This window comes from Haematobia irritans, chromosome 3, assembly GCF_050003625.1.
Source record: "Haematobia irritans isolate KBUSLIRL chromosome 3, ASM5000362v1, whole genome shotgun sequence".
Taxonomy (NCBI): domain Eukaryota; kingdom Metazoa; phylum Arthropoda; class Insecta; order Diptera; family Muscidae; genus Haematobia; species Haematobia irritans.
In genome coordinates, this window is record NC_134399.1 from 207077069 (window position 1) to 207091479 (window position 14411).

General features: G+C 36.6%; 2 protein-coding genes and 1 long non-coding RNA gene across 5 annotated transcripts; 1 reads left to right on the forward strand and 2 right to left on the reverse strand.

The window, feature by feature from the left end:
* Positions 1-399: 399 nt before the first annotated feature.
* On the reverse strand, positions 400-790 carry LOC142231748 (uncharacterized). The gene is made up of 2 exons (XR_012720895.1): positions 696-790; positions 400-638 (listed from the first exon to the last, which is right to left on the reverse strand). It is a non-coding gene; the product is annotated as an uncharacterized LOC142231748 (long non-coding RNA).
* Positions 791-1285: 495 nt separating this feature from the next.
* Flacc (Fl(2)d-associated complex component) lies at positions 1286-5292 on the forward strand. 3 transcript variants are annotated; one of them, XM_075302376.1, is made up of 5 exons: positions 1286-1491; positions 1582-2432; positions 2490-3507; positions 3882-4339; positions 4404-5292. In XM_075302376.1, exons 1-5 carry the CDS (start codon positions 1373-1375, stop codon positions 5078-5080), a joined length of 3123 nt encoding a protein of 1040 aa, XP_075158491.1. In that variant the 5' UTR covers positions 1286-1372; the 3' UTR covers positions 5081-5292. The 3 variants fall into 3 exon arrangements, with proteins under 3 accessions (XP_075158491.1, XP_075158493.1, XP_075158492.1); XM_075302378.1 differs by having other exon boundaries at positions 3900-4339; XM_075302377.1 differs by having other exon boundaries at positions 1585-2432.
* Positions 5293-6285: 993 nt separating this feature from the next.
* LOC142231750 (ubiquitin carboxyl-terminal hydrolase MINDY-3 homolog) lies at positions 6286-14303 on the reverse strand. The gene is made up of 6 exons (XM_075302379.1): positions 13618-14303; positions 10461-10594; positions 9694-10387; positions 9471-9630; positions 7291-7450; positions 6286-7221 (listed from the first exon to the last, which is right to left on the reverse strand). Exons 1-6 carry the CDS (start codon positions 13859-13861, stop codon positions 7075-7077), a joined length of 1539 nt encoding a protein of 512 aa, XP_075158494.1. The 5' UTR covers positions 13862-14303; the 3' UTR covers positions 6286-7074.
* Positions 14304-14411: the final 108 nt, after the last annotated feature.

Below are 14411 nucleotides of genomic sequence, written 5' to 3' on the forward strand. Positions count from 1 at the left end.
GAAAAAGTAAACATTGGGACACTTTTCAGGGCACGGATAAAACTCATAATCATCAACATCAGCCCCTAAACCGCACCAAAATACGAGTTTTTTGGTAACTTTTGCAATTCTTCTGACTGATTTTCTCTCCAAAATCGGCAATTCTGCTTATTAGCCATTGAGCCAAAAACCCTGCCAACATTTTTTGAATTTGGGGACTCTTTTGAGAATCCCCACTACGTCGAAAACAATCATATACGACATCAAAAACTCGTCGGAAAAGCGCCGTCACTATTGTGAAGTTGTACCACGCCAAGTTACTACAAAAATGTTTCGCATGAGTGCAATTATTAGGTGCCTTTATAGATCAATTTAGAACGACGCCAATAAGGGACCCTCCAAACAATCAGAAAAAGTGCATTTTAAGATAGTTGTAAAAGAATCATTGTGGTCGAGTAAAACACGTTTGTTTAGATATTTATTAATTTGATTAAACATTTACAAATTCTTAAAAATATAACATTTATACCACTATCACATTACATTTAACATAATTTTTGGCATTAATGATGATGTTGAGTTACAAGTAGCGAGTTACATGTTGCTGCGTCTATCAACCAGTGTTTTTATTCCATGGAGGCAGCGTGTCTGTAAAATATCTGAAAAACAATCACTTTATTCCATTTGGAAAATCACCAAATTGGTCACCAATATACCTTTCACAATTTTAAGCGTATAATCTATGTTTTCAGAACTTTATTTTCGTTTTTATTTAATTAAAATATAACAAGCTGGTTGCGCTTGGCGTTTCACAAAAAAATGGCTTTTTTAACAGTAGGGATGGCAAATTACTTGCATGTACTTTTTGATGTACCTTTTCATGATGGTTGAAGTGACATTTACGAGTCTGTGGTAACGATGAGGTTGAAATGGAACTTTGAAATGCTGGCAGGGAATGAGCTTCTTCGCTGAACAGAAATTTTCGTGTGATGATTTTTGTTACTACAGCACGCATTTTGACAATAAAATTGCAGCTCTATTCGGTTGTAAAACGAATCATGGTAAAATTATAGACCAAACTGAATATTTTGGACAGTGAATCAAAACAACAAACGTGCGTAAGCTGTTTAAACCCATGTTACCAAAAACATTATAGTTATAAAGTCACCCTTTTTGGAAATTGAATTACATTAAGAAGTGCTTTGAATAAATATTTGAAAGCGTATTGAATACAAACGTTTCCTTGTATGTAATCGGTATCCCACATTTATGAATATTAAAGTGGTAACACTGCCGACAACAGGGTTGTTTCACAATTCTTCAACCAAAAAGATTATAGATTGTGATTTTTTTCCAATAGAACCACGTAAATGATTAAATATAGTGCGAAGTGATGGATAAAAAGTCGAAGGAAGCCTTGAGGCGTTATAAGAAAGCACGCAAGGCCGAATCTAGCAGTGAATCAAGTTCTAGTAGTGATTCCGATTCTGGTTCCTCATCGAGCTCATATAGGTAAGTAATCAGCTAAATAAAATGTATTTTTGGAAAGCATTGTTTTTATTTTTGTGCTTATTAATGTAAAATTTTATTTGTAACAAATAGTAGCTCTGATGACGAGCGGCGACATCGTCATAAAAAGTCAAGACAACCAGGGTTGAGGCGTTCAAGTAGTTCTAGTGGAGATGAACGCCACAAAAGAGACAAGGAGAGACGCTGCCAAAAAAAATTGGAAGCCAAACGTAATCACTTGAAACGCAAACTAAAGGAAGCTAAGTTAAAGAAGAAAGCAGCGGCCGCCCTAAGTGGTCATTCGCACAGGGCATTGTCACCGGCCACACAAGCAAAATTAAAAAAATTGGCTGAGCGCAAACACTTAAGGGCAGCCAGTAAAGAACGACGGGAACGAGAAAAAGAGAAACATCGCGCCTTAAGGGAACGTGAAAGGGAGCATCATCATCGCAGTAGTCGTTCTCCAACAAAAATCACTAAAATACGCATACATCAGGATGTGAATAGGCAGAAAACGCCACCACGTATGCATCATCAGTTAATGTCGAGGGAAAAAATTATAATACAGACCCGTACCCGAGATCGGACACCTTCGGCGGAAAGAGAACGTTTGCGTCACGAGAAACTGCGCCATGATGACCTGGCAAGGGAGCGTGAGCGGCGTGAACGTGAAGCTGCCCGAGATAAAGAACGCGCTGAGGCTTTGGCAAGGTGTCAAGAACGACAAAGGGAAAGAGAACGTTTGGCCCGTGAAAAACTGCGCAGGGAGGAAGAGGAAAAGTATGGGAAGCCAGTGAGTGAAAGGCTATTAGCCAGAGGCCCGGACCGTGAAATTGCTGCTCGCGGTTATGATAGTCGTGATCGTTCATTGGAAAGAGCAAAGCGCGAAATTGATCCATACGAGCATGGATATGTGCGGAAGCATAGAGATGAATACGATGAAGGTAAGATAATTGCAACGATTACTGAATTTAACAATATTCAACATTTCACTTTTACAGAAAGTGAAAGACGAGCTATATTGGAAAGAGAAGAAATGCTGCGTGAGCGTGAGTACATGGCTCGTCGCCGTGAAATGAGTCCCACAGAATATCCTGGACCGGGCACCAGTAGCCGCATGCGTGGCGATCCACGAGATGTAATTTATCCTGAAGATGAGAGAGAACGCGCCTACAAACGGCCATTTATTGAAGAAGGCCGTGGTGCAAGCAGTCGTGATCAATGGCTTTCGGAACGTGAAATGAGAGCAAGGGAAATGCATGATCCACGAGACTATCGTGAAATGGAGACGGATCATCTCTACCCCGAAGACCGTGATCGTTTGCCAATACCTAGAGAACGTGAAAGACCATATGTTGGCCGCACTGCCACCGATTGGAAGAGAAAAGAATGGATTGGTAGCCCCAGAGAGTGGCCCATCGAAGAGGCAGCTACTACATCCCATTCTTCTGCTAGAGGTATTGGTTTTGGAGCATCCAAGAGAGGCGGTAGTTCAGCTTTGCCTGTAAAAATTGCACCACCTTCCGCACGAGACCAAAGGCCAACTTCTGAACCAGATTGGGATGCAGAAGAGGGACAAATAGAAGTATCAAAGAAACCTGAAGTTCCGCCACGCGAGCCCTGGTTAGAACATGACAAACGCGAAGTCCCAGAGGCTCGTGAAAAAATTGCTTCTGCTGGCAGACCTTGGAGCCAAGATTGGCGAGAAAGAGAAGAAGCAACCGTCTCTTCAGGACCTCCCAGTTATTCTTCTCGTGGACCGCCCGGTCCAATGATGCATCATCCTCGAAGTGATCGTGGTGGAAGAGGAGGTTACCGACGTGGAGGTCACATTATCCACGGTGAACGTGGGCCCGGAATGCACAACTTTAGAGCTCATCACCCGCCGGCATTGTTAAGCTTGCCAACATCAGCTGGCTTCCATGAAGGTTCACCAAGATTCCCCAATAAGAGGAATATGACCTACACCAATCCGAATATCTTGAAGAAGCAGCAAGCTGCCTTGGCCGCAGCAAAGGCGTAAGTGTATTTGCATTTATTATAAATATCCATACGCATGCTTTGGGGTTTGGGTTTTCCGGAAATGTAAATATAAAGTGGGGAATATACCATTATACGAAATCACTTAGCACCTTTTTTTGAATCACATCGAACTACTAACTTCCTACTAATATCCACCACATCAGATATAATCGCACCACATACACCTAAATGAGATTATGTAAATAGCAGAAATTGATTATCTTGGATATTTGCGTAGCTTAACATTTGCATTTTCGGATTTCCGCATATGAGACTTTTTGGCAAATCTTGGATCCCAACCCCCTTCGTAATTGTCCCTGCTATGTACAATAATCTGTTAATTACTAATTAATTAATTTATTAATTGCAAGTGGTACCACAAATCCCAGTATTTTAGTGGCCGCAGCCAAAGCCGCTGCTCAAAGCACTGCAAGTGGTACCACAAATCCCAGTATTTTAGGGCAAGGTCCCGCAGCAGGACGAGCAATTGGCCAAACCGATGATAAACCAGAAGCTGGGGAAATCGTTGGAGAAGTGGATGATAAAACAAGTGCCTCTGAAATGGAGGCTGGGCGTGAAATGACTGGAGAACAAAACTCGGAAAGCACAGCCGATAAAGAAAAGAAATCTGGAGAACTTAGCGAAATCAGTGATAGCGACGATGACATATTAAATAAAACCGAAAAGAAAGCTAAGCTTGATACTGAAGATTCCAATTCTCAAAGTAAACCAGATAAAGATGCTACAGAAGATAAAGCAGATGACGATGAAATAATGGATTTCGAAGAAATATCCGATGGTGAATTAGAAGAGGAAAGGGCAGCCAAAGGTATGTTTCAGAATACAATTATTGGAATTTGTTAAAATTGTTTTTTTTTACAAAAAAAAAATAGGAGTTGGCGATGCATTGGGTGTGGACTGGTCCTCTTTGGTGGCCGAAACAAAACGTTTACCAACTTATCAGACGACCACTGCAAAAGAGAAATGGCAACCTCATCGTATTATCTTGGACGTTGGCATATCTATGCGAATGGCAGGCGATTATGGTAAACAGCTATTGCTTAATGCCAAACAAAAACTTGAAGAAGAAATAAAGGAAGAACCGGTAGATAAAACAGATGTTAAGGATGAACAAAGTAACTCAGTTAAATCTGAAATCAAAGATGAAGTATCATCGTTATCAACCTTAGATGATGACTCTCAAACTCCAGTGGAGAACGATGAAAGCAATGCCTCGGACATTAAGCCCAAAGATGAAAAATTGGACATAAAACCCTTGGTGGAAGTTGCCCATAAAACATCTTTAACAATAAACCTAGATACTATGTCACCCTTGGCATGTATGCAAGTAGCTCAACGAAAAATCCAATTGGAACGTGATAACCTAATAGCAAATGCATGCGGCATAAATAGTAGAGCTTTAAGTGCTCGACAAGATTTAAAATTGCGTAGACAATTATGTGGTCTACCCGCCAGGGAATGTCCCATATCGCGTAATATTCCGGCAACGAGCGATAAACTAAAAGCCATGGCATTGGCAGCGTTCCAGCGCACATTAGAAGTGAAATGAAGTGCCTTCAATTTGGCATATAGTAGATACGACTGATGGAACAAATTTATATTGCGAATATTCCTAACAGGAATCCACATTGATTTCAATTGTTTCCCTGTAGTTTGTAAGATTTTACATTTATGAAGTACTTGAAATAGTCAGAACAATGAATTATAGTTTGGATAAATATAGCGACCATGGAAAGATAAATAAAGCTGGAAACAACAATATCTTTGAAGTGAGAATAAAGTGAAATGAAAAGAAAAAAGTATGTATGTCCACTTACCAACCGAAGAAGACATACTATCTTACCAAAGCAAAGTAAACAGAAATGAAAAGAAAAAAAGTTCCTGCAAACGATGTTAGCTAGCATTGATTGTTGCCGTTTAAAAAGGTAAGTTGCAGTATTATCGCACATATTTCTGTCATTTTAATACACTACTAGGGTGTCCAAAACCTACACCTGTTAAATACTTTGTCATATGTTGCTTCCGAAAGTCTAACTTTATAGAGACATACCGAAGATGAGAAAAAATGTACTACTTACAACACTTTCTCACTAAGTAGCACAAAATAATCTTTTAATACAGCACTCCCTTTACGACGATTTCGCACTCCTCGATAAAACTGAAGAGATAATGAAGAGTAATGGGAGTTGTTTTTTAATACAAACAACCAATTAATTTTTGACCCAATTAAAAAATAATTGGTTTTCGATTTGATTAAAAAATTAAACGAATCAACAACTTGGTTTTTAAAAAATATTTCTTTAATGAAATATTTTTGTTTTTCAAATTCACCCCAATTTTAATTGAACAAAACATTGAACAAAAAAAAAAAAAACATTCTTATACCACACGGTCCATTAGATCACTATGGACTGTTGTAGACACTAGCTTCTGTCTACAAAAGTAGTTTATGATTCTGTTTTAATGACCTTAATAAATTTATTATCAACAATTCAATGCAATGCAATTCTTTAGCTATTGAGCTTTCCTTTGGAATAAACAGATTAGAAACAATTTTTAATTTTTTGTTATAGTGTACTTAATGGTAATTTACCTTTTTTCTTTTTATTACATTTTTTATGTTAAGTGCTAAATTTAATCTGAACTCTTAATTAATGAATTTGTTTTTATTCCATAGGTTACTTGTGGTGTAGGAAGGATAGGGGGCTTCTCTTTTACAAATAAATATACAATAAGAAATTCAGTAGAAAACAATTTACAATAAAATACTTTGGAGGTTTTATTAGGATTTTCTTTCTTTTTTGTTTCATTTCATTTTGTCAATAATTAACAACATAATTTAATAGATACATAGGTATACACATATTTATATATATAGTAAATATATATAAATACATTGGTTTTGTTAGATTATGGCGGGTATTCAAATTCAGTTTTTTGAGTTACTATAACCATTAGTTTCATTATTATTAATTTGGAAGTGTGTTCTTTTTCGTATTAATTTCCTTGGTTGGTTTTTTTCTAAATGTCTGATCTTATTTTCTTTACTAACGAAGAGTAATAATAAATGTGGAGATAAACTGTTAAATGGTTCTACTGTATCATTATTGCTAAATTTTTCTTGATATTTGGGATAAACTTTTGGATTGGCTGTGTGTTAATGTTTGAATGCAAAGGAGCGTTATGAGAAAAAATACTTTCTATTTCTTCTTTCATGTTAAGGGCATTGCAATTGTATTTAAGCGCAAAATTACACAGTGGTTCTAACACAAATACTACTTTGCAACCCATTTTGTTTTGTATAATATCCTTTCGGCAATTGAATTTGTAGTGGTTCTATTTTTGCAGGATGCATTTCTTATGTTCTCGTTTGTAAATTCCTCACTCTTTTTTAATGGTCCATTACCCTTAATTTATTCACACTCATGTTAGGGGAGGGGGGAGTTACTTAGGCCTCGTATTGTTTTCTTTTAGTTACATTTGTTCATATCAGCACGATTCATTTCTTCTTTAGAATATTAGATTCATATTTCTTCTAAGTGGTCAATTCATTGAAGGTATTCGCATATCATGCCAATTCATTTCAATATTAGGCCATTTAGTTTGCAGGCATGTCATTAAAGGATTTGATGCATAAACCGATTTTAAATCGGTCTCTAGGAGTATGGCGGAGCCTTTACAGTAACGAACCTGCAAAATCAAAACATTAAAAAAATGTCAATTTAATTTTTTTGTTACGATATTAAAAACTTTTCTTACCCTATTGCCATCATTTGATCCTGGTATGCCATTGTAATGCATTAAATCAAATGTATCTGGTGTTGAACGCTTTTCAAGAGGAAAAAATTCATCCATAAATGCATTTAGTAATATAATGCCAAGACCTTCAGGATCTAAACGCCTTTGCATGATTTCCACACTGACAAAGAAAAAACGAAATAATTAGAATATTTCTAAAAAAAATATGTATAATTTAACAACATTTTATATACAAATCATTAACGATCAAAAGAAATGTAATGTTTGACCCCATAAGATTTATTTTCTGGGTCGTGGGGAAATTCTATGTAGATTTAGAGATGTCCGTCTGTTGAAATCACACTAACTTCCCAACGAAACAGCCTAGGGACTTTGTACAAGTAGTTGTTGTTGATGTAGGATGATATTGCAAATAGGACATACCGGCCCCAAATTTCACTTTATGGCCTTCTGGAGGAGTAAATTTATTATATATCCCCTCACTACCAACCCAAAATTGGTTCATATCGGTCCATAAGTATATAGGCCCCATATAAACGGATCCCCAGATTTTAACTCCGGAGCCTCTTGGAGAAGTAAATTTCATCCCGTTGGATTGTAATTTGGTACGTGATTTTAGTATATGCCCTCTAACAATCATACTAAAATTGTCCATAAATATACATAGTCTCCATATAAACCACCCTTGACTGCTGATGCCTCATGGAGGAACAAATTTTATCCGATCCAGTTGAAATTTGCCCTTCTAGTTACCATGCGAAAATTGGTTCACACAGGTCCATAATTATTTATAGACTTCTCTATAAAAACAATCGAGAACTAAAGAGGCTTATGGCCAGTTTCTCATCCTCCGATTAATTTTAACCGGTGGATAGACCTCCGGTTAGTAAAATTTTTGTATGGGATCAGCTGTTTTATCGACACGACAAATAATAACAAGACATTGAGAAACTGGCCCTTAGTATTTATTCTGTTGTTTTATCTAACATAGACTCCTTAAGTCTATACCATCGACAACTGTTATCACAACCCAAGTAATTCGATTGCGGATGCCAGTTTTTAGTAGAACTTTGTACCCAATACATGGTGGAGTTCGAATATGGTATGCATTACGCCACCCGAGAAAAATCTTTGATCAGGGAAAACCTTCTTCAGAGGAAGGGGCTCAACTACTACGAATGCTGGATTGGCTCTGATTTATTATGGTGTTTTAAAGATACTCTATAACTTCCACATTAATGGTTTAGGGTCGCTTACACTCAGAAAACAGTGCAAAAATAGAAATTGTCTGCAGATATACACACAAAATCTTATTTTTTTTTTATTGATATGTCTTCAATTACGAAAATGACAGTGTCAATCACAGTTCTAATTGCGCATAAAAATACTTGATTAAAAAAATTATTTTGATTTCTTTATCAAATTTCAATTAATTTTTTAATGGACTTTATTAAGGGTTTAATTGATGTTGATTGCAAATTATTTTTTTCTTTATGAAAAAAGTAACTATTTTTATTCACTTTCTTTAATCAAAATATTTGTTAGAAATAAATTTTTAATTAAAAATAAAAAAAAATGTTTCTCATTTTTTAACTTCGTATTTTTAATTTAAAATTTCCAATCATTGGCTTGATTAAAAAGTTAATTGTATCAATTAATTTATTAATTGAAAATTTGTTCAGCTTCAATCAACTTTTTAATTTGAAATAAATTGATATTTTTTCTGTGTATTTTTGCAAATTTTCGTTTTAAAATGTTACCCAAAGGAATAAAAATATTGTAGACAATGCTAGCTATTTCAGCAAACAGTGATTCTCAGCAGATTTCTATTTCAGCTCTTACTCTTTATCTTTTTTTAAATGATGATATTTTATGGCCAATTTTATTACATACATTTTTTTGGATGTAACTCATTCAGCTAATATGGCCTATCGCATTGATATAAATAAAATAATTTACAATTGCGTCTATTGCCAACTCTACTGGTTGGCGCCTATTGTTACAGACAGACAAACTGGGTGTTTCACCGAAACTGGGATAGAACCTATTGCACCAATTGCATCACGGTGGCTCTCACCAGTACAGTAAATAAAAGGTATCGTTCTTACGTGAAGTCAGTTCAAAAAATCTGAACGTCTTTTCCATACATATCTATTTTTTTACATATTGCATAAACTTACTATTCCGCTTCACTGACTAAATCCAATGCAGCTAGAACATCTTGCAAGACAGGTGTTGGTATGAAATTATTGCCATCTGGATCATACGATTTGAATACCCGTCGGGCTATTTCCGATGGTGTTTCCGGTGACACAAGCCTCTTTTCATTACTAAATAACACTGTATAGAAATTATTCAAATTATTAAAAAAAATCCTTTTTTGCCTAGGTGATCATCACTTACCAGTTAAATGAGTTTCCGAACCCATTACCCAAACAGGATTTCGGGGATTTTTATAAAACGATCCCACAGTGCAGTATCGCATTTGTTCCATCAATGTAATGAAGCCAATATCACTTTGCTCATCGATGCCACGCAACTTGAGGCCACCAACATCCTGATCATTATCCCATACATGGGCCACTGCCCTACCGGTTAGCATTAAATTGATCAAAGCCTGTGAACCATAACCATAGGTATTGTGTATCAGCGGCTCCGAAGTATCTAATAGCTCGGAATTAACATTATCAATACCCTTGGTCAATAGTACCGTATACATGAAAAGGAGCACTCCATATTTGGCAGATAACACATCAAAATTATGGCTATAGTATTTTTCCAATTCTTCAATACTATTGAAATGTAGAACATTCAGGCGATTGTGATACTCTTCGGGTGATACCTCTTCATCGGCGATAGTAGTCAAGCTAATATCATCACCTATATCTGCATCTGACGGTGTTGCTGCAACTCTATTCATATTATCAGCATCATCACATACATCATCGGCATTATTGATGACATCACCCGATGTTTCTTTGGCTTCCATACACTTGTCTACAGGTAAGGTAACTAAACGTATACTTTGCGCTTTACATTTACTTAGTATGGTACAAAGGGCTTGAATGAGTAGACTTTTACATTTATCTGGCGTTAACTAAAACAAAATCGATTATTATTGAAATGACCCCTATGGTTCTTTTTTGCATATATATAAGAGATTTATTTACATCTTTTAGAAAATGGCCAGGAGTGTCCATGATAAGAATTTTAAGAATGTAGGCTTGCACGGGGGCGATCACAGCACAGGGTCCACCTTGTTTTTGTACCAAAGCTGAGGGTTCAACATCACTAAATTCAAAACCTGTTAATAGGGAAACAGAGAAGAATTAAATTATACCATGAGTTCCTTGAAAATAATAATGCAGTTTCAATTCGCTAGGGAAGGCATAAAATAATAATAAAGGGTGATTCTTTTGAGGTTAGGATTTTCATGCATTAGTATTTGACAGATCACGTGGGATTTCAGACATGGTGTCAAAGAGAAAGATGCTCAGTATGCTTTGACATTTCATCATGAATAGCCGAACGATCTGCCACAACGTCGAATTTTCAGTGAATGGGCCCTAGAAAAGTTGGCAGAAAATCCGCTTTTTTATCGACAAATTTTGTTCAGCGATGAGGCTCATTTCTGGTTGAATGGCTACGTAAATAAGCAAAATTGCCGCATTTGGAGTGAAGAGCAACCAGAAGCCGTTCAAGAACTGCCCATGCATCCCGAAAAATGCACTGTTTGGTGTGGTTTGTACGCTGGTGGAATCATTGGACCGTATTTTTTCAAAGATGCTGTTGGACGCAACGTTACGGTGAATGGCGATCGCTATCGTTCGATGCTAACAAACTTTTTGTTGCCAAAAATGGAAGAACTGAACTTGGTTGACATGTGGTTTCAACAAGATGGCGCTACATGCCACACAGCTCGCGATTCTATGGCCATTTTGAGGGAAAACTTCGGAGAACAATTCATCTCAAGAAATGGACCGGTAAGTTGGCCACCAAGATCATGCGATTTGACGCCTTTAGACTATTTTTTGTGGGGCTACGTCAAGTCTAAAGTCTACAGAAATAAGCCAGCAACTATTCCAGCTTTGGAAGACAACATTTCCGAAGAAATTCGGGCTATTCCGGCCGAAATGCTCGAAAAAGTTGCCCAAAATTGGACTTTCCGAATGGACCACCTAAGACGCAGCCGCGGTCAACATTTAAATGAAATTATCTTCAAAAAGTAAATTTCATGGACCAATCTAACGTTTCAAATAAAGAACCGATGAGATTTTGCAAATTTTATGCGTTTTTTTTAAAAAAAAAGTTATCAAGCTCTTAACAAATCACCCTTTATCAGATTATGGGATCATATTGTGAAGTTTCAACCAAGAGTGTTCGTTTCATTGTCTTGAGTAAATTTTTTCTCACTTGCACACCTCTACTCTGGACTTATTTCAAGGAGATAGTTGAAGAAATCACACCAGGAAAATTTTTATATGGTTACATCTAATTATGGACCTTTAACTTTGGGGCCACCATGGTGCAACGGTTAGCATGTCCGCCTTGTATACACAAGATCGTGGGTTCGATTCCTGCTTCGACCGAACGCCAAAAAGTTTTTCAGCGGTGGATTATCCCACCTCAGTAATACTGGTGACATTACTGAGTGTCTCAAAGTTTCTCCAAGTGGTTTCACTGCAATGTCGAACGCCGTACGGACTCGGCTATAAAAAGGAGGTCCCTTGTCATTGAGCTTAACATGGAATCGGGCAGCACTCAGCGATAAGAGAGAAGTTGACCACTGTGGTATCACAATGGACTGAATAGTCTGAGCCTGATACATCGGGCTGCTACTATACCTAACCTAACATGGACCTTTAATTTGAATCGAAATGTCAATAGAAGACAAAACGTAAAGTTTTCATAAAAAGTCTAATGAATTTGAGATCGATTTACATGGGGCTAAAAAAGATAATTAATCGGAAAGAACCATTTTATTAGGGGCTGTTGTCGTTTTCAAACGTCTTCGTTTTAAGAAAATCTGTTAAAATAGAAGATTGTGGAAATATAAGATCCATATACTGTGATATTCCCATTCAAGTTTTCAAACTAATTCTTATTAAGTATTCACTCTCTAGAAGCTCGAAATCGATTTGTATGGGTCTAGAACAGATTATGTATGCCTTTGGATGAATTTTAAAGAGTTTGGAAGAAAATTGTTCTCTAGGAAAGTTCAGGAAATAGGGTTCATAGATGGGGTTAAACATCACATGCCAACTTTCAAGCAAGTCGGACTAAAATTGCGCCTCTTACTTGCTCTGAAAATCAAATATGGAGACCGACTTGCATAGAGTTATTGTAGTTTATGAAACTATGTAGAAAATTTTTATTTGTATTTATTGAATCATTCACATATTATTTCTCAGATAATGGGTACAAGATACCATGATCCAGATGAGCATGGTATCTTTGCAAACAATATCCAAATATGATATGTAATGGGTACAAGATACCATGATGCAGATGAGCATGGTATTTTTGCAAACAATATCCAAATATGACTCGTAGTGTCCCATTTGTAACCCATTGCAAAATAAAAAGATTCTCGTATATCTGTTTTTTCGAAAATTAGTGTGGTGAGGATCTCCATTCCTTGAGTAGTCGCAACTAAATGTAATTCCTTCATATTGGCTATTTCCAACCTCGAATAAAGTGAATAGGCTTTAGTTCTCCATTCATAAGAAACTAAACTAAAATTACTTGAGATTTTGAAATTGAATACCATTCTAGTGTAACAAATTTTTTTGAGCAACAGCTCTGAATCAATGTTGATTTACTGTATACACCGGCATTGTTTTACTACAAACAAACAACATCTCGTGAACACAATTTCCACGTTTGTTTATAAATGAATTACCAACACCACTTCATAAGACACCCAGTGTGCAATCTGTGCATGTGGATAATTTCAGAGAGATATATGAACAAAACTTTTTTTTTAACAAAAATATATATATTGGAAAACTGCAAAGATATGACTCATGCAGCAAAGAATTTCAATAATTTAAAATTTTTCCCCCTCTTTGGCCGAAGTATCCAATGAAAAACACTCAATTTGCAGCATATGAAAGTAAAACAAAATAAAACTTGAAAGCAAAAGTTGAAAACAACGATATAGAGCAGGTGTCAATGATTTGGAAGATTTTTTTTTGGAAAAGGCCAAGGGCATTGAAAGGGGTTGATTAGAGCACAATAGAAACAACAGCATCATATTAAGGGCCAATATCATCCATTCTTATTGCTTCCATTAATTTTTTTTATTTTGTGGTAGCCCACACCCACCTTGAGACCAGCGACGAAACACATCCAAACGTATGGTTGGACCCCATAGTAAGTTTCGTATTTCCTCTAATTCGCGGGCATCCTTGGCTATTGATGCTATGCCACCAGCTGCTGCACTAGCGGAAGCTGCCTCTGGGGAGGGAGTTAATCCAGCACTCCCACTACTTGTACTAGCCTCCTGCTGGTGGTGATGTTGTTGCTGCATATGTTCTGTAGGTGCACTACTTTTAGTATGTTCACCCATGACGACGACCACCACACAGAGAATTGGGCAAATTACTGATTCCCAATTGTTTTCGTTTTATTGGGTTTGGCCTTTTGCACTTGGAATCACCACACCGAGAGCACAGTAAACAAACAAATCACAACTATTATTTTCTTTAATTTTCTCTTGTTACTATTTTCTTGTTTTTTTTTTACTTCTTCCTTTGCTAGCACTCGTTCACTTTTGCACTTTCAATCATCACCACACAGCTTTGTACAGTTTCAGGGTTGGATTGATAATTATTATCGCCCAATTCCATTAACAAATAATTGATTTTGGAATTTGTAACTTTATTGCCAAATTCAATGGCAAAAACAAAAGTTTATCAACAAATTTTATTCGATTTTGGGTCTTTTCCTCTTTTTGCTGTCAAACTTAGGCCATTGGAGAAAACTTTATGTTTATCTCTTTCTATTGCATATGTTCAAATGCTAGCACTTTTTATCTAATTATCCCGTTGTTGTATGAAATTAGCTAACATGGTAACCCTTACGCGACAACCTCTCACACACTCTCCTTCAACCAAATG